The sequence below is a fragment of the Acomys russatus genome, chromosome 3 (genome assembly GCF_903995435.1).
Source record: "Acomys russatus chromosome 3, mAcoRus1.1, whole genome shotgun sequence".
Taxonomy (NCBI): Eukaryota; Metazoa; Chordata; class Mammalia; order Rodentia; family Muridae; genus Acomys; species Acomys russatus.
In genome coordinates this window covers 14,134,464-14,161,606 of record NC_067139.1, presented here as the reverse complement: position 1 = coordinate 14,161,606, position 27,143 = coordinate 14,134,464, and the positions used below count along the sequence as shown (strand labels likewise).

General features: G+C 39.6%; 1 protein-coding gene across 1 annotated transcript in view; it reads left to right on the top strand.

Moving 5' to 3' along the window:
- Cdkal1 (CDK5 regulatory subunit associated protein 1 like 1) overlaps positions 1-27,143 on the top strand; it is a 532,156-nt gene that overhangs the window by 360,330 nt on the left and 144,683 nt on the right. The window contains exon 10 of the mRNA XM_051169450.1: positions 7,066-7,246. Within this exon, the coding sequence (XP_051025407.1) occupies positions 7,066-7,246 (181 nt within the window). The remainder of the gene's footprint in view (positions 1-7,065; positions 7,247-27,143) is intronic.

Here is a 27,143-nt window from a genome sequence, read left to right as displayed (position 1 = left end):
TTGTTACTGCGTCCCACTCTGTAGCCCATGCTAGCCTCTAGGAATATAATTGAGCTCTTGCTTGCAGTATTGAGTTTTCAGACAGGGGATTTAGTGTCTTTGTGTGTGTGTGTGTGTGTGTGTGTGTGTGTGTGTGTGTGAATTGTTGTTTGACCCTAAAACAATATGACTACACATCTGGTCTCATTAAAGTAGTAGGATACAGTCCCTTGTACATTCAATCTGCTCAGGATGTTCCAGGAAAAGAATTCATGTTCATATTCTGAACAGAGGGTATTTAACACAGGAACTAGTCGGATGGATGGACAGACAGATAGACACATACATATTTAGATTCTAAACTGTGAATGGAGCAGTTGGAGAGAAGTGTGGATGGATGGACAGACTGTCAGAAAGATAATTGTTCAACTGATGGAACAAATTTTTAGGCTGGTTTGTTTCATCTTTTTTCTATCTCTTAAAAGAAGACTTACCTTTTTAATGTGTCTGAGTGTTTTCTCTACACATATACGCACCGTGTGTATACCTGGTGCCCAAGGATGGCAGAAGCGGGGTGTCACGGCCCCAGGAAATACAGTTACTGATGGCTGTGACATATTGCATGAGCGCTGGGAACCTGGCTTGGACGCTGTGCAAGAGCAGCAAGTCATCTCTTCATCCCCTCAGCTGGGTGCTTTAGGTAAATCTTGGCTTAGTTAAGATCATTTTAGTTTTCAACTAGTACAGACCTGTTTTTATTTGTGTAATTACTTTGAACATTGCAAACATTCAGAGATTATGAAAGCTGGTGAAATCCCTTCCCTAGACATTTTAAGGCTCTTGTCAGTGCAACCAGATATTATTTAGATCTAGAGCATTTTAAAGTTTCTCAGACTTTTTCATAATCCAGCTCACCAAATTTCCATGCTATCCAATTTTAGCTAATATAATTTGTGATGAAGAAAAATGAAACTGCAAGGTCTCCTTCAGTGGCATTCCTGTTCTGATCCTGTTCCCCTGTAGTGTCTTAGCACTCTCCTAGGGTACCAGCTGATAAAAACCGTAAGCAGAAACAGGCTGTGGAAGTGGTAGAATGGAGAATTCATGTGAGTGGTCATCAGTTAAGCACCTACTGTATACCAGCTGCTGTTTGAAATGCCTCACATGCAGGGCTACCCACAAAGGCTTGTGTTGTGATCCCCTCTTGTGGAAGATGAGGCAAAAGCTGGGATCTCTGAAATCACTTTGGTAACCAGACTGTTCACGAAGGGCCCAAAATATGTCTGGGTCTAAGTTCTTATTGCTTTCCTCTGACACTGCTGCTCCTATTTCTCTCTGAGCCATCTGTATAGAGGAATAATCACACTCGTTTCTGGGTGAATAATGATAATAATAAAGACAACACCAAGGTCTTAGGAAGAATAAATGTAGCTCAGAGCCAGTTAGTTTTCAATTGCCTGTCTGTTCAGTGTGAGCAGTGGAAAGGCCTGGAAGGGTTGGAGGATTTGGGTTTAAATTCTGATTGCACCAGCAATAGGCTGGTGACCTTCAACAGATCTCTTAGCCACTAGATAGAGCATAGATAACTTTGTTCTAAAATAATACTGCAAAAATACAAGCAGGTTTTAACATAGCAGTAAATTACTGTAGAAAAACTATTATTAATAATAAGTTTTCTTCCCAGTGAACCTATGATCCACTAATGCTTCTAGCACAGTCCTGCAATGGACACATGTGGATACAGGTCAGAGGGAAGACAGCCTTCGGTAGTGATTAAAAACTTCAGACCAGGGCCCTCATTTAATATCCTCTAATTGTGTAACTGTCTGTAGTTTACCTCCCTGGATCTAATTCCACAAATGATATTTTCTTCATTTGTCCTGGAGGCTTACAAGAAGTTGTCTTAAGCAAAATATAAATCGTTAGTGAGTTTCCTGGCACTCTTTATTTCTATTTCTCTGATGAGGTTGCAGTAAGGGTGGGTGGTAAGTGCAGGCCTTGTTCAGCAGGAGCCCTTCAGAGTGCCCTAGCCACTCAAGTAAATGTATCAGAGAATGCTATTGCTAGAAACAAGCAAAGCCACCAAAGGCAGCGTAACTCACCCTGGGCCTGCAGCAGTAGTGCTAGCACATCTGACTGTGCAAAGGAGTGTCCTTCTTCCAGATGCACAGGCCCAAAGCCTGAGAATAAGGACCCAAACAACACTAGTCTCTGTCCCAGTCACTCCAGGCTTTTCAGTCATTTTCACGTCCTTAGCAATAAAATGCTAATAGCAAATGAAAATCTAGCAATGAACCAAAGTATGTATTTTAAGTACCATTTCAAAGGTGCAGAGCTAGGTGTGGTGTTATGTACCCACAATCTTAGTACTTGGAAAGAGAGGGAAGAGGGTTGGAGGAACTTGAGACCAGCCTTGGCTAAATGGCTATCATTGAGGCTAGCCTAGGTTATGTAAACTCTTCTTAAGAAATCAAAATGTGGAGTGTGTGTGTGTGTGTGTGTGTGTGTGTAGGTAGGATAAATGTTTTCGTTTTTTATACCACCAAATTGTATCATATGGTGCTAGAGATCAAACCCAGTGCATGCTAGGTAAGCATCCTGCCAACTGAGCTACCTCCCCACACTCCTTAAATGCCAAGCTAATGCCAGCAGATACTGTGTGTTCATTACAAGTTCCTCATAAGTTTTTGTAACTGAACATAGCTGTTTCTGACACGTCTGGTGTCCGATTAGGATCCCCCTTATCCTCTTCCCAAGTTATTTAACAAACCTGCTTTGTCAGTAAACATAAGATAGAGAGTGACGATGCAGAAGTTCTCTGTTATTGCAGCTCTTTGACTATTTCTATTTCATCCTTTTAGAACTGCTTCCTACAACTCCTAAGAAAACATAAACATTAAAAAGGTTTTAAGATTCAAGGGCACAGTAGTTTAGATATTGCTTATCTTTTACTCATGACTTCAATAAATTTGGGCAAATAATATTTCTTTTAAAAATTAGAATTTTGAAAATTCAGTGTATCATAGGCAGTATTTGCCCAGAATTACCAGTTAGATGTTTGTAATAATATTCTATTTTACACCCTCATAATTTTCTCTTACTTAAATCACAAGATGCAAAATTAGAATTTGTTTCACTTCAAACTTCTTTGATTTTTGCATACTGAGAATTATTTAGTACACAAATTAAGAATGTAAATGAGATTTTAGTTAGCTCACCTAAGGGATTAAATTATTTTCAAGAATATAAGTGGCAACATTTGCATATTTAAAATTAATGTATCGATGAGCCTTGTCTGATAGTAAGATATAGATGCCACTTGTATGACATAATCACCTTATAATCTTACATACATTGAAACAATTAAACAGCTTCTGGTTTTAAATATTGAAATGCCATCAATTCATAGTATTCTGTCTTTTGTGTTACTAGTCCAGTGTTTGATTGTTTAGTTACATTCATATTTGAACATTCAGTCTTTAACATTTACGGTGGCTCCTTTAAAGGTTGGCCACCACCACCACCACCACCACCACCACCAAGAAAGCCAAAATAAGCAGGTGTTGGCCACGGCTGAGCATAACTGATGGATGGAGAAAGATGAGGGTGACCAAAAAGGGACTTTCCTTTGGGAATACCCCACAGCTATTGCCAGATTCATTCTGATTCAGAAATTAGGACAATGACCAATTGTCTTCATTTCTTTCCATGTTTCACAGGCAGTTTCTATGATATTTTTAATTTCCTGGGAGAGATGGAATCTGTCATCTGTTATCTTTTGCCTCTATTTTTAGCTGTGGACTTCTTTTGGCCATGAGTAGTTAGATGGCAAGTGTAAAACTAGTTCATTGAAATTGCACCTTCTTTCACTTCATATACTTAGTCTATAAAATGTGCTTCTTTTTTCTGCATCTTTCTATGGAAGTATGTTTTTCTATGGTTCTTCAAATGTGGTTTTGATTGTCTGTCAACAAGGAAGAAATGGATTTGTCACAATAGAACACTTCTTTTGTTTTATATGAGAATTGTCCCTCACACTAGCCCAAGGGATATGTCCCATGAAAGTCTTCACTTACCAGGAAAGTGGGACAGAGGGGAGGACATCCTATTGGGACTCTAGGTGAGAGAAGCATGGGAGAATGGGGAAATAGAAGGATCCAGAGGGCCCTTGAAACCTACAAGAAGAACATTATGATGGGCAGATCTGGGCCCAGGGGTCCTGCTCAAACTGTGGCACCAGCCAAGGACAATACGTGCAATAAACTTCAAACCCCTACCCAGATCTGGCCAATGGACAGGATATACTCCACAATTGAGTGGAGAGTGGGGTCTGACTTTCACACGAATTCTGGTGCCCCATAATTGACCACATCCCCTGGATGGGGAGGCCTGGTGGCACTCAGAGGACGGATAGCAGGCTACCAAGAAGAGACTTGATACCCTATGAGCATATACAGGGGAAGAAGGTCCCCCTCAATCTCAGTCATAAGGGAGGGGAGTAAGGGGGAAATGGGAAGGAGGGAGCAATGGGAGGATACAAGGGATGGGATAATAATTGAGATGTAATATGAATAAGTTACTAAAATATATTAAAAAAGAGAGACTTTTCCCTCATATTTATTGTAATACAGAAAAAGCCCTTGAAATTACTTTACTTCCAAATTAATGACTGTATGAGGCAAAGTAGAAATGAGAGAGGGTTTTTTTTTAAAATAGGAAATTTGTAGAAATAAACACATACACATAAAGTACTGTGCGGGGGGGGGGGTAGTTGGAAAACTTATGTTTGGGAAATTTGTAAGGAGCTCTGCTGTTTGACTTAGCCTCCTTCTCTCTTACACCACTAATCTGTTGAGCTCATCCATGAAAAGCCATGTGTGATAGAAAAATAGGTGTAGTGAGATGTGGAATAAGCTCCCTAATGTTTCTGAGGTCATTCATAATTTTGGAGTATTGTTTGTGTAGGTCTGTTACCATTACACTGTCAAAGTTAGGAAAACTTTGTAGCCAACCTGATAGAAACTCTAAGGCTGTAGAGAGAATGGCAGCACCTCCAGCATTTGGGCCTACTGGAAGCAAAGGCAGTTTGCTTTACATTGCCTCTATGATGTAAAGCCTTGGGGGCCTGGAGAGATGGCTGAGCAGTCAACAGCACTGACTACTCTTGCAGAAGACGTGGGTTTCACTCCCAGACTGTCTGTCACTTCAGTTCCAGGGGAACCTGATGCCTCTTCTGACCTGTGGGCATCAGGCATTTGGTGCGCAGACATACATGCACATAAAACAAAATAAAATATATTTTAAAATGTTTGCACTGCTTTGTTCTTTAAATGCAAGAGGACAGTGAAAATGAATATTTGTTGATGAAAATTCTTAGCCAAGAGGAAATAGGAACAAAGGCTATGAGCAGAGAAATTAAGACAGATTTTAACATTTTCAAGTAAGAAATGATGTTGCATCTCTAAAACAGAAACCAAGGTGTGCTGTAAAGGAAACTGAAGATGGAGCAACATCTCCAAGAAACTGAAATATATCAAACTACTGCTGCTTTTTTTTTTTTTTTTAAGTAAAGACTGGAAAACATGTTCAAGTAAATTTTCTGGAACAAATAAACACACATGGAAGATGAAATAGAAAAAGCCAAAGATTAAACTGGTAGTTTCAACAGTCAAAATAAGAGTCCTTAAGAGAAAGTATTATACATGCAGGCACATATACATATAAATATACATGTATTTATGATATTTCCTAGAAAAATTACAAAAGAAATAATACAAGACAAATTTGAAGAGAAATTATTAAAGAAATAATATGAATGATATTCCAGATTAAAAGACCTTTAGTCTATAGATTATGCCATGTATAAAGATTTTAAAAATATAATAAGAAGCATATTAGCATGGAATTAAAAATGATCAGGAAAAATATGACACCCCAAAAAGAGAGCGATACGGCATATGTAATGGAATATGTATGGTTGGAATGTCAGTCAATTATGGAGCAATTGACCTGGCTGACATAGGTCCTAGGCTTAAGATGCAGCATTGGAAAACTGTGAGAACACACAGGAGTGAATCTCATGCCTTCAGTATCTATCAGCATTTTTTAAAAGGAACAATCCAAAATTCTGGTGGACAGTTCTTTTCAACTTGGAGTGTTATATCACCCTGTAGTGCAATCAGTTGTGTGTTCAGACATTCTGAGACGTAACAACAGTGCCACTTGATACTGAGAACACACTGCAGAGTGAAGGAAATGATCCAAGAATTCGCAAGACCTCAGGCCCAGGAAAACAAGACTGAGGAAAAAGAGAACAAGGAACAGTAAAGAGTGACAGCCAGTTCATTGCAAGAGCAGTGCATATGATAAGTGGCCTTTTCAGAAACAAGGGACCTGAATGACGAATGATCTAATAATACATTGAGTGTTTAGAAAATAGGGTTGATTTTATTTTGTCACATTCCCCATGCTAGGCGCTGAACCCAGGACATTGCATACGCTTGACAATCTCTCTGCCACTGGCAAAGTTCATCCTGCTGTTGACTTTTGGTAGATCTGTCGAAGCCTTGAGAAGATAATCAGCTTAGAAACATAAAATGTTAAGCAAACTTTTCAAAGAGGCAGTTAGTATACTTAGACAAACTTAAGTGTTGAGAAACAACTTGGTCTACCAGTTGTTTCTGCAGCTCTTCTACAGAAATACTTTGAGTACAGTATAAGGGAGGGTAGGGGTAAAGGACATGTATAGTTAGCTCATCTCACTGTAATATAAAAGTCCTTAAATATCGCCTTTCAAACCCAACAATTCCAGAAACAGCAGAGTAGCCTCTATTATAAGACACTGAGGAGAAAATAAAACAAAAACAAACAAACAAAAGTCTAAAAGCATTAAAAATGGGTGCCTCTGAGGATGCCCAGGAGCCACTATTTCTCTTATTATTAAGGTTTTTGAAAACTATTTGCAAGTTCTCTGTCCTAAAAAATAAATTCTATTTTTTAAAATGTTAAGGAAATAATACTTCTGGCTCACAGTCAACCTTTTTTTTTTTTTTTTTTTTTTAATTTTTGTCTGTTTTTCTTCTCTAGGGTTCCTGGAATAACGATTGCTACGGATATTATCTGTGGTTTTCCTGGAGAAACTGATCAGGATTTTCAAGAAACACTGAAACTTGTTGAAGAATACAAATTTCCAAGTCTCTTCATCAACCAGTTCTATCCAAGACCCGGAACTCCTGCTGCGAAAGCCGAACAGGTTCCAGCACATGTGGTAAGAGACCATTCATAGGAGCTTGTGCCAGTAGCTGTACAGACAAACCTGTGTTGCCTACCCAATGCCACTGGCTCACAGCTAACCTTTATATTGCAAAATATGAGGACAGTTCCAAGCTGGGCATGGACATGGAAGAGTTAAATGACCTTATGCAATGAAAGGCAAACAATATCACCTTTTTCCTTGAGAAGGAAGTTTAAAATTTTAAAAACTTTTAAAACTACTGTCTCGTATTTACTTGTATGTGTATTATAAATCTTGAGATGTTTTGAAATCAGACATTTAAATACATGGGAGTAGGGGCTAGGATGTGGCTCAGTGGCAGAGCATTTACCTAGCATACACAAGGCTTTCATTCCTACCTTCAGCACTTCAAATGAAATAAAAAATAAGTATTTAAGCAAATAGGCTTCATATTTTTGCTCTGGTTAAAAGAGCATTTTAATTATTTCTTTGTACCTATTCTGTGGTTTTCTTACTTGATTCCTGCGCATCTCTCATCTGTCTGCCCTCTTCCATCTGTTTGGCTGGTGTCTACTATCTGCCATCTGTCTGCCTATCTGTCTTCTCTCTAGTCATCTATCATCTAGTTACCCACCCATCATCTACCTGTATATCAACTTATCCATCCAAACAAGTATGTATTTTGTTCTCAGCGTAAATATATAGACTGTTTAATTCTCTTTCTGATTGAAAAAAAAAAGGCCAAACTTTAATAACACAGGTAATTAACTTTACACAGATATGCAAATAAACTAATGTATTACCTTTTCTGTTTAAGTTTCTATTACTGAGGTTTGATCTTTGGTGTTGGACGGTCTGTGAGTTGGCTGTGCATGTGCAGTGACCCCATATCATGGTCAAGTGTGAAACAACGCCTTCAGAACCCCAGATTCCTTCCCCGCTGTGCTCATCTGGTCCTATCATATTGAGCTTCTATGAGCTGTTGATCTGTTTCCTGTCATTATTCAATCCATTTTTTTTTCTAGGTTCATCAGAGATTTTTTTTGACTATGTCTACTGACCTCTATCATTAACAGTAGCCCTGTGCATTTTCATCTAGTAGCTGCCAGGTGTGCAATCACCAGATTAAGAACATTGTGTATGCAGGTCCCTGACGTGGTCATGCAGACAATGATCACTGTCTTTGCCTTTTCCAGAGGAAACTGCTTTTCCTCATTAAACAGGAAACTTCATCAGTGTTTGAATTGGATTTTGTTCATTCTCTTTTCGTTTTGTTAGTGAATCCTGTATTTTGCAAAATGGCTACAGGCCATCCATTTTCTCTGCTGTATAATGTTTCCTCGTAAGTCATCCATCCTACTATTAGAGGGAACTGGGCATTTTCAGCTTCTTAGCGTGAGAACTGCAGTTGATAGAGTCATCCTCGTTCTTGTTTTTATCTTTTGTATCACTCATATATAAGCATTGCTGCTGTGTCTAGTAGAGTGTAACTGTGTTTTCACGGGAAACGCAGTTGACCTGTTTGGCTAGGTCCTGGCAGATTGCCTTCCTAAGTAGTTGAATAAATGTAAAATTCCTGGAGCCTGCCAGGTCCGAGCTCTGTTCTCATAATATTTGTATATTACTTATGCAATGTAATCTAACTGTGGTTTTATAACTCCTTAGAAATGAGTAGTGTTCAGCTGTCTGTTTATTGGCTCTTGAATGGTACCCCAACATGTTGTAGTTTTAATTTGCGGTTCTCCAAAGACATCTGGTGATGATCATCTTCTCACTTTCTCCCCTCCTCACATGTGTTCTCTTGGGTGGGGCATCTGCTTCTGCCCATTTGGAATATGTTCTTTGCTTTCTTTTTGCCAACTTTTTGTAATTCTTTGTAATTTTTGGGTGACAGTCCTTCAGATACACGTGTCTCAGAACATTTTCTCTCTGTGTCTTGTCTTGAGTCACAATCACCTTTCTGCCATGCTGTCACTAAACTTTTTTTTTATGTGTTTCTTCCTTGGCTACTGCAACAAACACAGCACGGTGACTTAGGCAACAGGAATATATGCCCCCACATCTCTGAAGGCTAGAGGTACAGAGGTGACCCATGCCAACTCCGACACATGTTTAGGGCTCTTTCCTGGGCTCTTTCAAGCTTGTGGGGTTGCTTGGTAGCTGAAGTCTCCTTGCTTTGCCACTGTGCAGCTTTACTCTCTGCTTTCACTGTCAGCAGATATCCCCGTGTGTATCTTTCCTAGACCTCCGTCTCCTAGAGAACTTAGAGGTTCCTCCTACCCTCATCTGAACTGCTTTCATCCACAACATTCTGGGGTGATTAGGACTTCAAAATAAATGTTTCCAAGACACACTCTGATGCTTCTTGCATTTTAGTAATTATGCTCTGTAAAAAGACCATTTCATGAAGTCTTAGCTTTATAGAATTCAGAATCATAAATCTGGAGAATTGGACATTAATGGCGAATCTTTAGAGATTTACTGTCGTGGAGTAGATTTATAGTCTACATTGTATCTTCTTTCACCTCCAACACTTACCAGAAATTAATAATTGTTTACCCTGCCTGTCTCAGGTAGTGTATGAAAAAGCTTATTGCAACATTCACTAAAATAAAAGACTGCTGTAAATGAGCAATAAATATTTTCTCTGATTTATTCCTCATCCCCTTGCCAAGACAAATCAATAATGAAAGCGAGTCTAGCTCACGCTGAAGGACAGCACATTCCAGCTGCTCTCCAGTACCGCCCTTCTCTTCTGCTTTAAACATGACTCAGTGGGGAAGGGCTGGGTTTGGTTTTGTTTTAATGTGTTTCGTCTCTTCTACATACTCCAGTATGTTCTTCCCTCATAAGTAATATAAAATGGACTTCAGTATACTTTCCTCCTTTCCCTAAGTATTTTTATATTCACAATAACATTACTGTAAGCAGTTTTTATTTTAATGGGTTATATTAATGCCCTGATAAATGAACTAAATTATATATGTTTCTTAATCATGCAAATCACAGATGGCCACAGTACTGGCCAGTCAAGTTTGCATTTTCAAAAGGCAAAGGCTAAGTGCCTAGCTAGTTCTTTACTAAGGTTATTAAAAAGAAAGAGAACAGTTTAGAGTTTATAAGGAAAATCAGATGATATATTTTCATGAAAAGCTAAACTAATATTTATTTGTTAGCTATTGCAAGGATGTTTATGCAGAAGATTTAATGGTGAAACTACCAAACCAAATGAGAGTATTGATGAAAGGTCAAATTTACATGTTTATTTTCTCTCCCGCATTATGTCTTTCTTTCTGAGTCTTCATTTACTTTCATTCTAGCAGTGCTTTTAATTGTGGCTGTTCTTCTCAGCCTTCCTGGAAAAGGTCACTTAGGTTTAAACAACAACAACAACAACAACAACAGCAACAACAACAGCAGCAACAACAACAACAGCAACAACAACAACAACAGCAGCAACAACAACAGCCAACTTTTGATCCTTAGTTATCACTTCTAGCCTTCCTTTCTAGAAAATTCTAATGAAATTGTGTCATGGTCATTATTTGAATAGGTGTGTCACTTGGAGGCATACATCTTAGCTAGCAACAGAAGCGATTGAGGTATTCATACTAGATTACAGTGTTGGGTTATGATGTTAACCCCCCTGCTTACTACTTGCCTCACATATTGGAACCAGAAAGTAAAAGTGATATCTCTAAATATATTAGTAGAAAAGAATCATGATTCGCTTTACCAGAAGTTTCTAGAATTTTTACCCTTAGCATAAAGAAGCCACAGTGGACACTTCTTGCTTTAGCCCTGAGGACTGCATACTTTGAGAGATCAAGAGGAAGTCTGAAAGGTGTCCTCTAGATAGACAGAGATAACTTTACTAGGAGTTTTTATGTAAGTGAGTCCATTTTTGCTGTACGTTTAAACCAAGGTGGCCTGGCCACTTAGAATAGATGCAGAGTGCAGAAGGTTGTTAATTCATGGGCAGATTCTTGTAGCTCTTCAGGATCTTACTGCATATGGAGTCAGGACATACTATATTTTAAAATATATTTAAATATATAAAAAATTTTAAATGCTCCTCCTTCCTCTCACACATATACATGTATGAAATGGTTTTATTACTCTGTTTACATGTTTAAAAAAGAAAACCAAAAACCCCATGGTTTCTGAGTATGATCCTAAGCCTGACAATAAATATTTCGAGAGCCAGGCTGCAGCACAAGGAATCCCTATCCTTTCATCACTGGCATGTTATGAACATTTTCAGATGTTCACCTCAAGTGCTTTTCTAAGGAGGAAAGCAACAGGAGTGTTAGACTCTAGATTGCTCAGAACATTTCCTTAGGAGTTGGGGACATTCTTGCCAGTTAGTTGTATTTGATGTCTTCTGGTTGTCTCTCCTGAGCAGAAGGTGGTGGTGGATGCCTGTGACCCCAGCTACTGGGGAGACTGAGGCAGGTAGAACATGGGCTCAGGGCTAGCCTAGACAGTTTAGCATGACCTTGTTTCAAAATTGGAAGGAAGGAAGGAAGGAGGCAGGAGGGTGGGAGGGAGGTGGGAAGGGGGAGGGGAAAAGTTGAGGATGGATATAGCCCAGGGTTCAAACCCTTGCCTAGCGTTTGGAGCTTTCTGGATTAGATTCTGGCATGGGGCAGTAATTTCCCTTTTCTGGATATGATCTCTCTTTATACTTGGCACTGATCAGATTTCTAGGCCATCCTTTTGTTGTATCTCTGTTTCAGCAGATCACATAGCAGAAATTTCTGGGGTGTTTACAGTAATAATGGAAGTATGAGCAATCAATCGTAGGATCCGAGATGCTTGCCTGTTTATGCAGCTGATGCTCATTTAAGAAGTGAAAAGTAGAATCTAATGAGCTCCAAGACCCCTTGACATGTGTAATGACACTTGATTCTCTGTCGGATGGCTTTAGGTTTACCTTTTCACCAGTAAGTAGGAAGGTTTGGGTGTTTGCCTTTCCCTGCTGATTGGTTTGAATGTTATCTCTGTGTTTCATCTTCTAATTTTTTTTAATGAATATGACAGTTTGTACAAGCAATTGATCAACTTTTCTTGAATCTAAGTTGGGATTGCTGAAACATAATTATTAGTTGTTTTTGAGGGCTCACATGGCAGCAGTGTTAGTGGAGGGGGAAGTAACGGGCCCCAAAAACTCCATCTATGTCCTAATTTAAAACATGGATCATGTTAGCCTATACATGGAATAGGGCTTTGCCGATTTTATCAGCTTATTTTGATACATAATAACTATACATATTTCTGGGATACAGAGTGACATTTTAACACATATATACAGTGTGTGTGGACCTAATCAGGGTTGTTAGCATAGTCATCATTAGTTCAAACATTTTTCATTTCTCTATGATGGAAGTTCAAAATATTCTACATCAGCTGTTTTAAAAAACACACACAATGAAATATAAGAAACATAATTACTATACTGTACTATAGAGGACTCGAGGTTGTTTCTTCTGTCATATCCCAGTACCCACTAACCATCCTTTCTCTAACCTGCCCCTCCCACCTGCATTTATTTGCCTCTATTTCTGTGTGGCCATGTATATCATCTATTATATGTTCTGTTTGTCTTTGCATAGGTGGCTCTCAGTGCCACTCATGCAGATATGGTAGAGTTCCTTTCTTTGTATGAATACATAATATTCCATTGTCCAGTGTGTCACACTTTGTTCATCCACTGTTGGAGGATACAGGAGCTCTTTTTGTAGTCCTTCTCAGAGAGAGAAAGGAGGTCAAATTTCAAGGTCAAAAAGTGAGAAACAGCAGTCTAACTGAGGTACTTTGAAGGTCAAGAATATGTGAGGTTGAGTCCCAGGGCCATCCTGTAAGCTGGAAAAGGCAAGAACAGTTTTCCTTAGAACATTGAGAAGGCCACCTGAAAATCTTCATTTTTGTCTGAAAACATTTTAGATGCTGCCAAATGAGAATGGGTTGTTTTAGAACGCTAAAGGTAAACTGGGCCTAGTGCTTCATGCCTATAATCCCATCATTGGAAAGGATAATGCAATCTGCCTTAGATGGTCATGAGTTTGAGGCCAATCTGGGCTACATAAGGAGACCCTGTCTAAACAGCACACACACGAGACTACATTTATGTTCAGTTAATAGCCTCAGGGGAAACTCACACACTGAGTAGGACTCTTTGCCTTCTGGTGAAAGCTGTGTTAATTGATTAGTCATCTTTTTTTCTAACAAAGGGTTGTTGTCCCTGTAGATGCCACATGATCATTTTTATGTCTGTGAACACTTAGCTAGATGTTATCTTATTGATAAGATCATTGTTGGTCCCAATTATAATAACAACATGATAAAAACCTTAGAGTTGACACTCAGCCAGGAGTATACTTCAGTGTTCTGAGGACTTGGTATGGATTATATAATTTCATTCTCATATCAGGTCTCTGAAGCAAGCATTGCTGTTAATGTCATGTTACACCTCAGTAAGTCCAGGTTCACAGTAATAGTTAATGTGCTTAGGGCACAGAGAAACTTCTGCTTAGCTCTCTACTCTCCATGCCGGGTCAACCCATCCTGCCGCCTTCTGCTCATGCGTTGTGTATCCCGTATGGCTTTTGCTCATGGTTTGAGAGGGTATAATCCATCATGGCAAGACGTGTCATAGTGGTCAAAGTGAAGGCCAGGAGTCCTCAAACCTCACAAGATTGGTAAGCAGAGAACTTTGGGAGAAAGCAAAGCTGGGTTGTAGCCTGTAAGGCCTGTGCCCCAGAAAACTCACCTCAGGCTCAACAACATCCCCAAACAGCATCCCCTTCAAACACATGGCCTAGGCAAGCCCTTTACGTTCCCATGCAATGCTTCCCTGGTGCCTGCTCATCTTTTCACTTATCAGGTGACAGGGTGGGTAGAAAAGCCTGGGTCCTTTCTACACATCACTTAAGGCTCAGATTATCTAGGCAGGCTATTCTCCCATGTTCCATTAAAGGTCCATTTTGGTTTCATTTCTGTTGATGTTACAAGAACTACTTTGTCAAGAGCAACTTTAAAGAAGAATCAGTTTATTCAGTTACAATTCCAAGATTCAATGCATCATTAGGAGGAAATTAAGGCAGAAACTTGAAGCAGCTAGTCACATCCAAGTCAGAAACAGAGAGAAAGTGAATGCATGCATGCCTCTAGTGCTTAATCACCTTCTCCATTCCTACTCATCAAGAAGCCCAAGCCTAGGAAATGGTGCTGCCCACAGTAGACTCAGCTTTTGTACATCAATTCATTCAATCAAACCTCCTATAAACGTCAACCTCATCTGAGCAATCCTTTCTTGAGACTACCTCTCAGATAATTCTAGACTGTCAAGTTCACAACTAAAACTAGCCTTCTCAGGGTCTTTGATTGTTTTTTAACCAGGGTTTCTTAATGGCTTCCTCTCAGACTCCTTTTTGACTAGAAACTTCTACATGGTACTGGATTTATAAAAATATCATGGTGGTACATGCCTTTAATCCCAGCACTGAGGAGACAGAAGCAGGCGGATCACTGTGAATTTGAGGCCAGCCTGGTCTACAAAGGTGAGTCTAGGACAGCCAAGGCTACACAGAGAAACCTTGTATTTAAAAAACACCAAATATGGGGAAAATATATATAGAGAGAGGTGGGGGGAAGGAGAGGGAAAGAACAGATACACAAATCAAAACAAAATAATTTATTTTAAAAATTATTTTAATGCATGATTTGCTATTTTTAAAGACAAGCAAATTTGTATACTAATGAGATAGTGTTTGTTTATTTTTACAGTAAGAATTAAATTTTAGCTAAGTATTTTATATTACAACGCATAGAAACTCTTCTCTTCAACAAATTATAGAGATGACTGACATTTTGATTTATTAATCATCAATGTGGAAAACTTCATAAATATTAGTACAAAATGGTAGAAGTATATTTAGGGCCATTTCAGAAACAGCAGGAAATTCTGTACTAATCTCAAACCAAAAATAATTTCATGGGGTTTTTTGTTTGTTTGCTTTATGAAATTTAAGCCCACAACTCTTTCCAAAATCAAACACTGCAGCACTGCCCAATTCAAAAATAGTCTATGTTGATACATACATTCTAAGAGGTGACCGTAGGAAATCCCTAAAACTTCCTGTAAGAGCAGGAAAATGTACAGTAGACACCGGGCAGTGCATAGCAGAGAGCCTGGGATCTGAGCTGGGGAGTTCCAGCCGTGGCCTCGGTGCTGACTGCCATGATGAAGGCTGTGGCGAAGCTGTATGACACAACATACACAAACCTGCCAGAAACTCTTGCATTCATTATACTTTTTATTTGAATTAATTTTTTATAACTGCATATTCAAGGACCATTTACCATTGCCAATTTTTTCTCAAACCCCATTGAATTATATGACTTTGTATCAACCCAGAGCGTAAAAAGCTGCAGTTTCCATCTTGGCTTTGTCAAGGCATGTGGCCCTTGTCTGTTTTTCTGGGCTTTGAGAAATTTGGAGACAATCATCCTAGTGCTGTTGACTTAGCTCACCCTGGCAAATGGCAGGGACTCAGCACAGGTAGAGTCCATAAATGCTGTTAACTGAATTGTGAAGGCTGTTACTGTCCTTTGTCACAAGAGGACAGTGCCTGTGAGGGAGCAAGACTGTTCCTAAGCTACAGCTAGCACATGGGAACCACAGAAAATTAAATGAACTTAAAAATTCTTTCTCTTGAGGCTGGAGAGATGGGTTTTGATTTGTTTGTTTGGGGTTGAGTCACAAGCAACATGCAGGACTAGATTACTGTCAATAAGTGAGCTGAGGATTATAGGCAAAGCTTAGGCTAAGATGCCTTTACAGGCCATATTAAGTAACTTTCCACTGACCTGGGACAAGTGTGGAGCTTCCAAATAGCAGTGCTTATCTATAGAAATCTCATTTTAGAGAGGAAGTACAGAGGGCCAGAGTCACCAGAAGCCCATCAGGAGATTTTGCAAGAGTGCCTTTGGAAACACTTTAGTCGGTGGGTCTAGGCACGTCCGTGACTAACTCCTAAGGCATCACACTGTCCTGGACATAGATCCTTGTCAGCAGAGCTATCCTGTGTAGTACGGAGAATATGAACTTCTTCTACAGAGGTCATCTTATTGGCCTTTCATGCACTCCGGATACAACCCCTTCATCTTCCAGGGACTAGTTCAAAACACTTCAGGAGAATGCCAACTGCTTCTGCTTGACTCCTGGCACTACTGATGGGTAAATCCTAGTGGTTCTGAGACTATGTCCTGACCAGCTCTGAAGTAGAAACACCAACCCTGCCAGCCCTGTCCTGTCTCCTCGCTCGCATCCACAACTTGGATTTTCTCTGTTCAGGTTGTCTCTACTCTACAGGTACAAGACTGACCTTTCCTCTTGCCTCTTCTTTCCTTGTGTCTTTATTGTTCTAAGTACCACATAAACTTGTCAAGTCTGTATTTTGTAACCTTAGAAGTATCAATCTGAAACACATTAGAAAACAGGTTTTTTTTTTCTTTTAAAAACACCTTACTAAGTTGAGCAATTCTTTTTATTCTTTCTATCTTTATTCAAAACCTGAGGAAAAGAGATAATAATGTTGAGCTTTGAAGGATATAAAAATAACAAAGTGTTACCAAGCCTCAGCTGTGGAAAAGAAGGATTGCCAAGACTGCTCACACTGCAGCCTCAACAGCCCTGTCAAGTGCTCGTTGTCCACCATGTTGAATTTGAATATTAATCTAGGCTGAAATGGAGTATGTAAAGCTCTCATGAAGGAAAGGGCTGTTTTTAAAATGGTGGTGATCTCCAGGATTGAGACCCTGTGCGTGCATGTGGGGTAGAGTAGCACAGTGGTTCCCCAAAGGCAGCACAAGCTCAGCAGAGAAGCGTTACCCAGAAGTTAATTATATGGAAAAACAAGTTCCTGGGGCTGGAGAGGTGGCTCCACAGTTAAAAGCACTGGCTACTTTTGCCGAGGACCTGTGTTCCATTCCCAGCACGCAAACATGGTAGCTTCAGTTTCAGGGAACATGACTTCCTCTTCTGGCCTCCATAGTCAATAGGCACACATGAGGTACACAGACAAACATGCAGGCAAATCTCTCATATGTATAAGATAATTTTTATTTTATATTCCCAGTCAGAACCATGTTTTACAAATCCCAACATTTTCCTCCAGTACACTCATTTTGACCACCTCAGTTTTCTGTCTGCTATGCTTGACCTCTTGCCTAGCTTCCCAACCTTTGGTTAGGGCATGATATGACAGGATGAACACTGTCACCATGCCAGTCAGCTGTGTGAGTGACTGGGAGCTCACTGTGTATTCGAGACTAGGTCCAACCTAAGCTCTGACTCTGTGATCCTCTTTGTTCAAGATAGTATATAGAGCAGTGGAGTTTAAAAGGCAGAATTTAGTTGATAGCTCATCAAAAGATCCCTGTTAAATTATAAGCCATCTCAAAACAAACAAGCAAACAAGAACAGGGATGTCTCTGCTTGAACATCCAGTTAGTCATAGCACCACCACTTTAATTTCTTTTAAAAATCTACATTTAGGATAATGAAGAGTCAGAATGACTTCACCTCAGTGAGAGTGGCCTTCATTTCTGATATGTAATGATATTACCAAAAAGTGCAAAATAAACAAAACCTACATCGCATGTTCAAATTGTTTCTTCAAGGTTTGTTTTTATTTTGGCATTAACATTTATCCTTCTTTTAGGAACGTTTAGTTACCATGACTAGGAAAATATATGGTTATAGGTGGGTTTCCATGGTAGATGTTGAACAGCGGAGGCTATTACACTGAGAATGACTGACTAGGTTTACATGGAGACTATGAGTCCTGCCCTTTGAAAAGTCATCTTTATTATATGTCAGTCTAGGATTTTGCAGTTCTTTTTTTTTTTCTTAAGTGGGGATTATGTACCTTGTTTTATACAAGTTCCAAAAAAATTGCAAAGGATCTACATAATTCTTCTGTGTCTTGTCTATGAATTTGTTTTATTAAAATTATTACATTTAATTTGAACTCATTTTTTATTACCTTAATAATGGATTTATACGAGATGAGACTCTTTGGACTAACTTCTAAGGAAAAAGGGCCTATGGTTCAGTCTCATGGTTTTGCTCTATCGTTTCTTTCTCAGTGAAAACTATGGTTCAATAATAACTCTGTATTTCTCCTCTTTCAGGGGAATTAGCAGGATGGTTTCGGGAATTAAGAGCTGGTGTTAAATGTACGTTCAGGGCAACAATCGATTTGGTAATGTAGCATGAAGTTCATTTCTAACTCTTGCTCCTTAGAATTTTGTTTATTTCATAATTAAGGACAAGAGAGTCGAACCCAAGTGGATAAGCATTCTAATGGATATGAGCGTATTTTGGCAGATCTGTTCTGCCCGTGAGTCTTGTTATCTTGGGTATGTGTCCTGCTCCTTAGTTTTGCTGTTCACAGCAAAGTACCCTAAGGCAGTGCACTGTAAAATGGAAAGTTAAGAGGGATAAAGGAAAAGCTTCCACTGTGTGATCATCAGTGTGTGACAGAACAGCCACGGTCCCTGCTTTCTATGTGTCCTGCCTCTTGTCATCTTAGCAGGAATCTAGTATTTCCACTGGGCAGAACTGGGCTCAGTGTCACTAAGTTGGTTTGAGTCACAGTGAAGCGGAAAGCCTGGGACTGCAGCTGTATTCTTTTTGCTGTCTTGTTCCTTACTGTTATAAAAAGCAAGGGAAATATTAGTTCCAGAAATTCATAATAATTTTAGAAAACAAAATGCTGACATTTAAAGTGTGTCTTCTTAGGGCAATTGCATGTGTGGCTTTAGAAATGCTGTTAGCTTATTTTTTAGAGCTTCATAGTTTTGTTTTATGTGGTGTACATGGGTATACATGTGGGCAAATGTGAGCCAGTGCACACAAGTGTGGGTCCAAGGACAACTTGCAAGGGGAATTCCCTCCATCCACCAGATGGGTTCCAGGGCCACGGCCCCGGTTCTTGAGCTTCAAGGCAAGCACCATTGACCACTGAACTGTCTCTCTGGCCCTGTTTTTCACTTTCTAAAAATGATTTTAGACATGCAGAAAAGACGTAGGTATGTTAAAGGGACTACACTTCCCACAATTCATCAGTTTTACCATGTTCTCACATATGCAGTCTTGCATGTGTTTGCACACCCCTCCCCTCCACCTTTCTTCTGAATCTTTCACATGCTCTTCCTCCTTCTTTGCCTCCTAAGAGAGCATAGTCAGAAGGAAACGCAGTCAGACTTTTTCTTGAAACAATGTGTATAGACAACAGACAGCTCTATTCTATAGTAGTTGGGGTACCTTTCCTGAGGTGGGAGATCCTAGATAGTTATTACATCTAATTCGGGACCTTTGGCATCGACTATGACAGTTTTATCTAATCAGTGTTCATTCTGCAGTTTGATCATGGCTGTCTTCGGTGTCCACAGCTGTGTTTTCCTGGCTGTGTGGTGTAGGTAGTTCTGCCCTATCATCTCCCTTAATCCATGCGCTTCCTAGCTTCTTCATACTTAATCATAGCTTTTTAAAAAAATCTTATTTATTTCTATTTTTTGTGCTGGCCTGTCCTTTCATAGTGTTTCTTGGTTTGAGCCCGAGTTTTCCTCACCATTAGGTTAAAGCTATAGCTTATATGCTTATGTGCTTGGGCCTGCTGGAGTAGGTAAAGGTAAAGTTCTGCCCTTAGAACGATACATCTGGAGGTTGGCGTGTGTTCCTGCCCCTCACAGTGACTTTGTGTAAGAGCAGTGCCTGGATTCTCTGCCTCACATTTACCTTGTTTGGATGAAAGCTTTTAATCACAAGTATGTCACAGAAGACAGAGCAGTGAGGCTATGAAAAATACAATATCTCCAATGATATAGGTTCTATTTCCCATTTTCTGGCTACTTAACCAGCTACAGTCATGTAGTCTAAGACATTTTTCACTTTAGTTTTAATCCATTTCAAACTTTTGGATTATTTTTTAACAGTTTTTAACCTGAGCCTGTCTCTTAAAAGATAAATAAAATAGCTCAAGTTTAGAGTTTAGGGGCAGAGAAGGGAAACTAAAGTTAGAAAGGGCAGAATTTGTCTCACCGAAGTGCCCGTTCCTTTACCTAGTGTTAATAATAAATGTAGAACCTTCATCCTCAAAACTGTACAGATCAAAAGCATATGTGGATTGAGAGAAGCTGGGTAGGTTTTATGGATGATAGAAATCTCTGCTTGAAGGAGAACGCACAGGTCATGTCTAAAGCGTTGCCCCTGATGTGCTGTGAGACACACCGCCTGCTCCTGCTGCATGGAAATTGTTGCATCAGAAATTCTTCTCTTCCATCTTAAATGTCTTCCCTGCCCTTCCTCTCAACCTCTGGTATCTGTGAAATCGCAGCATTTCCTCTCAAGTGACTTTTTGGTGCTTTGAACTTGTTATTTTGGGGAAGACTAATATAAAGAAATGGGGGGGCACCTTTCCATGTAAAGTCCATCTGGGTCTGGAATCAAGAACAAAGCTCCATCATTCCACTGTCAGGATGCTCATTTGCTGGCAGAAACTGCTCCTTGTCGGTTATGAGCTTGGATCTTCCACAGGCTACAGGATAAAATATACAAAAAAGTAGGATTTTTAGCTTCGTCCTAAGCCTCTTCAGTTTTTTTTTTTTTTTCCTGTTTGTGATATAGAGTGCTGTATTCTCATTGTTTTATATTGGATATTTTTAATGAATTCATGAGTTACTTGTGTGTGTATGAACTATGGGGCTTTACAACATCTCCTAAATATTCTTCAATGAATAAAAAGAGATCTGATTTTATTCTTTATTTTAAAAAGCTGTCAGAACTACAGTGTAAGGCTCATTTTATATCTTATTAAAGCATAAAAATAACTTAGAGGCAGCAGCAGTGTGATAGCTGGAGACAAGTGAGCACTTGACAGGAGCTGAGTGGCCCAGAGGAACCCAGACAGCAGTTCACATAGCGTAGGCCATCCTCCATGGGGTCACCGCCACAGAGTCAGCCATCCATGGGTAAAGCCATTAGGGGAAAATGCCCCTGTACCAAACCAACATTGTTTCTTGTCATCATTCCCTTAGTGACACAGTATGGCCGCTACTTACAAAGGACTTATAGTGCATTAGGTATTCTAAGTAAACAAGAGAAGATTCATTTTAAAATCTACCAAAGGATCTGTGTAGGCTAGATAGGCTCAATGTGATTGGTCCAGCATTTTATATAAGGGACTTGAGCATGTACAGTTCTTGGTATCCATGGGAGTCTTGGAACCAACTCACCACCAGCACTGGAAGACATTTAGATGCTGGAGATTATTCAAGTGGTTAGGGAATTAGCTGGTACTTCTGTAAGGGAAAATGAGGCAGAAAGAGAAAATGCCATGATAAGAAAACTGTTTAAACCGTAAAGGAATTAGATTCTTCTTTTCCTCCTACCTCCATTTCTAGCTTCTATGTGCCATCCTTTCCCCTGCCCCAACTAAAAGGTGGTGGCTTGTGCATTGAGGTGACAGTAGAAATTCTTATGGTGCACGGACACTGAAGAGGTTGATGGGAAGCACAATGCAGTCAGTTTCTGTAGATAGAATGCTGCTGTTGCACAGCAGGTAGAGTACTGTCAGTAACATATGGCCTTGCCTTCCTGTGAAGAGTTTAAAAGCATCTCTTTGGGAAAGCTGGCCACACCAGTGCTAGGAAGCATTCCCTACAGAAGTTCTAAAGTTAAGCATCCAGGTGGATCATCCATTGAGAACTTCACACCAAGCTCAGGCATGGCCTTGGGATTCTCAGTCTTTTTTTTTTTTTTTTTCCCCCTTGCTCTTGGGAATGAATGCCATTCATGGACTGTCAAACATCACAGAAAAGTTAATACCTGAAATGAAGCAAAGGACCAGTGTCAGCAGACCAGAGTGGTTGCTACAAAGAAAGAACAAACAGGACTCTGGGTGGAGGAAAAATACTCTAGGAACTACCATCCATACTGAATGCATGAAACAAGATTAAGTTACCATTTAAAAAGAATGCTCCAGAAGACAAAGAAGAACTCTTAGAAATTACAAACAAAGGGCAAAAATACCATGGAGTTGAGAAAAGTGAGAGCATGTTCATAGAAAATAGAAATGAAATTAGGTAGAAAATATTTTTAGAACATTCAACTCTTAAATAATAGAAATTCTAAAAAGACTAAACAGGAAAATAATGAAATAATTCAAAAGTACTTCCACTGACTGAAGGGTGTGTATTGCCAGACGAAAAGTGGGCACCACAGGTGTGAATCAATAATCTGTAGCCGACTTAAACCCAGATAAGGGAGAAGAACCAATTCATGTTGAAGGGATCAGGGATCAGAGTGGCTCAGACATCTGGACAGCACCCGAAGAGCATTCAGTGACCAAAGCTAAAGAAAAATGCTCTCCAGTTTGTGACTTTATGTAGTTTTCAGAAGGCTTTTAAAGACAGCCTGGGCATCATCAAATAAGAGAGTAGGTGGAAGAGGACAAGGGATAAAGGAAGCATATGGCTTAGCACAGATAAGAGGTGAGCAACCCTCCAGGATGCTAAAGAAGACCGCTGTGTGCCAGACCTTAAGAGCAGACAGATCAAATAAGAGCCAGCCAGAGAGCTTTGAGAGAATCTTCTTCCAGAAGATGAAAAGAAAGGGCTGGGGTTGCAGCTCACTTGTAATGTGCTTGCCCAGCATGTCCAAGGTCTAGGATACCATACCCAGCTCAATGCCATTTTAAAAAATGTATTTCACAGGTCTAACATTATATTGATATCTAAATCATGAAAAGAAAACCATGACCTATTAGCATTGTTGTGAAAATCTTGGGTTAAATATTAGTAAGCGTAAATCAAAGCACTTTAAAAAGACTATACATCATGACCCAGTGGGTCTTATCCCTGACATGCACAGCTGGATTAATAATTACAACTTACTGATTGTGGTACATAAAACTGAAAACTATAAGGAACATGATCATCTCACATGTCAAAGAAAAAGCATTGAGCAAGTGAAAAAGATTGCTTCTTCTATTACTTTTCTATATTACTGAAAATGCTAAGGAGTGATCAGACAAGAAAAACAAATAAAGGTAAAAAGCAGTTATGAATCCATAAAATGAATTCACTAAAGTCACAAGATGCAAATTTAAAAAATTTACTTGCAATTTCAAATGAAAATACTGACCAAGTTGAAAAATAAACCAAGATAACCCTCCTTTGTATAATAGCATCAACAATAGACAAGAGTAAACTTAGCCAAAGAAGTGAACGATCTTGGTAGGATAAAACAATTTTAAAAATTAATAGAAGAAACTGAAGGAGATAAATTAATCCAATGTTCATGAGCCAAAATAATAATTATTAAAATGACCATATTCTCTAAAGGTTCCAAATCTATCAGACACAGATTCAGCAAAACCCTTGGTAAAATCCCAATGACATTCTTCACAAACATGGAAAATCTCATTTAACAATTTATGTGGAATCATGAAGACCCTGAATAGCCAAAGCAGTTTTGAAAAAGATAAAGTCACCACAGTCAGTTTAGAAATTGTATTTAAAGTTTTACTAATCCCAACACTGTCGTGTTGGCATGAAAGCAGACTCATAGGTGAATCAGAGAGAAAAGAATTGGAAGATAATTCTAAGCATATGGCAAACTCATTTCCAACCTTGGCACCAGAAGACAAAACGGGAAAAGGGTAATCTGTCTCACAAGGAGCTGTGAGAAAACGAGATGCACACATGAAAAGGGGTCTAACTGAAACCCTTATCTTACCCTAACCCCAAGTACCTGGAACAAATGAGGTGCTAAGACTCCAGCCACAAGCTCCAGATGAACCGTGGGGCGGAGGCTTTCTCATAAAGTCTAGGCAATTGTTTTTAATATCACACAGAAACTTGGGTTTCGAAACTAAAAAGAAATAGGACAATATTGAACAATATGCACTTCACAGCAAGAGAAATAGTCATCGAAATGAAAGCTACACTGGGCAACATGTAAATCTTATGTCAAAGTAGGGGTTGATAGCCAAAGCTCGAACAGAATTCTTAGATCATTTAAGCAATTGTATGAAGTGGTTTTGAACAATGGCATACACAAAATAAATCTGAAAATAACCAACAAATGTTTTGAAAATGCCATGGTAAATAGTTCCTGAGAGCAGATAATATATACAAAATTGTTTGTGCTGAGACAGCCTCTTCAACCTGAAGTCTGGGTTGGACACTGCTATAGTTTAGTGATAGCTTGAATATGCCGTATAAGGATCCCTGTACTGGGGACTTGGTACTTGGTATGGCAGTGCTGAAATGGCAGAGCCATTAAAATATGAGCCAAATAGGCTAGGTTTGAAAGTGAAGTGCTTGCTGAGCAAGCTTGAAGGCCTGGCCTCAATCTCAGTAATACAGGAAGTGGGCGGCCCCAGCCTCACCTTTCCACACCTGTTTTTTCCATCTCTGTGTGGTGCAGCTCTCAGTGCCATGCCCTTGACCCTCCAGAACTATGGTTAAAATGTACAGATCTTTAGGCATTTGTTATAGATCATGGATGTGAATATAACTAACTAGAAAGATGCTGGGTTGAATATGCTGTGGAGCAGATAGCTGCTTTCTACTGTTGATGGCTCTGCTTCAAGTGGCTCTCTTTCTATTCTGCCACAGATAGAAATCACAGATGGACAAGGAGCAACTCAGACTCCAAAACTGAGCTTCCTAAGTCCAAGGCTATCAATCCAAAGCCTTGAGAGCCAGAGGCCAAAGCCCATTGCTCTTGGTTTCACGTGCCAACAACCAGAAGCTAGTGTTCATAGCAGCTACTTTCCATCAGTTTTATAGGCTGCAAGTTGCTGTTGGCATTGGATGGCACAGGGAAAGCTCAGCCGTCTGTCCTGTCTCAAACTTTCTCTAATTTCTTTCCCCCACCCCTTCATACATGCAGACATGCCTGAGCCTTTCCTTTTGGTATCTGCAGTTCTGCATGACAAAGATCAGCCTCAGAATTTACATCCAGTGGCCCTTTGTGTAGCAGCTCTGCTCTACAACATAAAAAAGCAGTGACTGATTGCTGGATTGACATAAAAACAAGAGAATGGAGAGGGCTAAACTGTCTATTATATTGTCCTCTGGTTATCAAATAAAGACTCCTTTGTCATAAAGGCCAAAGATAAAAGAAAAATGTGTGTGTTTAATATATAGAACAAAAATAACTCTGTTTTTGACATAGTATTTGAAGAGAAGATAGGTCAAAAAGCCCAGCCACCCCTGAAATGAATTTTAGACTCGGTATTATTGGTGTGATAGGTCTGAGGGAGAGATCAGTGATGGCTGCATTGCTGATAGAAATGATTTTTTACAATAGGCGCTAAATTAGATGTAGAAAGTAGGGGAGTTATCAAGCCGCCATGGTCATGTCTGACCTTCCAGGTCGCAGCCGTGGGATCATAATAAAAATGAGTCTTGGGCTTATCGAGAGAGGCAGCAATAACTGGCACAGAACAGTTTTCAAGCTTCTCCACAAATGGGATGACACCAGGGCTTATTTGGGGTCACAGCTGAGGTGCATTGGTTTTGATCAGTTTTTAGAACTATACAGCAGCTTATCTGTGGGGTCAGAGAAATTTAGTTTTCTCCATTCTTCTTTTACCCCACCCCACCCCCACTCCTCTTGGACACTGTGCAGATTGGCCTCTGCACGCTGGTACAAGGCTGTGGATGTTAATAGGCTTGGGTAGATCCAGATTTCATGTCTACAACATCAGCTCCAAGCCTCAGCCTTGCTGAATGTTAGATTCAGTGCAGGGACAGGACCTCAGCACAGGGGAAAACAAATATGATGGCAATAAAAGAAAATCCTCACTACTCCGGGGTACTGATGAGCAAAACTTGGCCACACTGGTTTTATCTACTTCCAAAATGTTACCCTCACATTTATTTTGCTAGCTTGACTTCTTTCCTTTTTGCATCAGTTGTAATAATTATTTTTAAAACAATCCATGGCCATCAAACATTGTTATTAAGAAAGTTGGGAAAAGTTAAATAAATCCACTTGTCTCTGCCTTCATTAACCATTAAGAAAGAAAGAAGGAATGAAGGAAAGAGAAAGAAAGAAAAGTTTATAATGACAAAGATAACAACAGGGTAGTCATAACACAGGCTGCCTATGGGTTGTATCATATTACCTGTGGGGTTCTTAAAGTGGTGTAGACGTCAGAGCTTTAACATTATAACTATAATCATTTAAAAATATCCCTGAGAGAAGAGTTATCATACACTAAAGGAATGTTTTAAAGCCTGGAAATAATAGCATCTTCCTGCACAGAAGCGACTGACCATGGCTTGTTTCCCTTCTCTGAAATGTTTTTGACCAAAAGAATTTCAAGTTTCAGGGGTTTGAACTGGTTACCATATACATCGATTCCACTAGTTGAACATCTTCACGCCAGACTCTGAAATAAGGAACACTTCCAAGGATATCAGGTGCTTGGATAAGGGTACTGAACCAGTGCTAAGATTGTTAGAAATGAAATGGAACCCCATTTCCTTTGCTTTGTCTTGCAAATCAGCTTCCAAGTGATGGCAGGCCAGAAGAGCCTTGGTAGTTATGCTGACTAGTTTTATGTCAACTTGACACAGGCTAGAATCATATGGGAAGAGGGAACCTCAGCTGAGAACTCCACCAGATTGGCCTATAGGCAAGCTTGTGCTGTTTTGTTTTGTTTTGATTGGTGATTTATATGATTCACTGGGGGAAGTGCCACTCCTGGTCTGGCAGTCCTAGCTGCTATAAAAAGGCAGACTAAGAAAGCTATGAGAAGCAATCCAGCAACCAGTGTTCTTCCGTGGCCTTTGCCTCAGCTCCTGCCTCCAGGTTCCTGCCTTGAGTTCCTGCTCTGATTTCTCT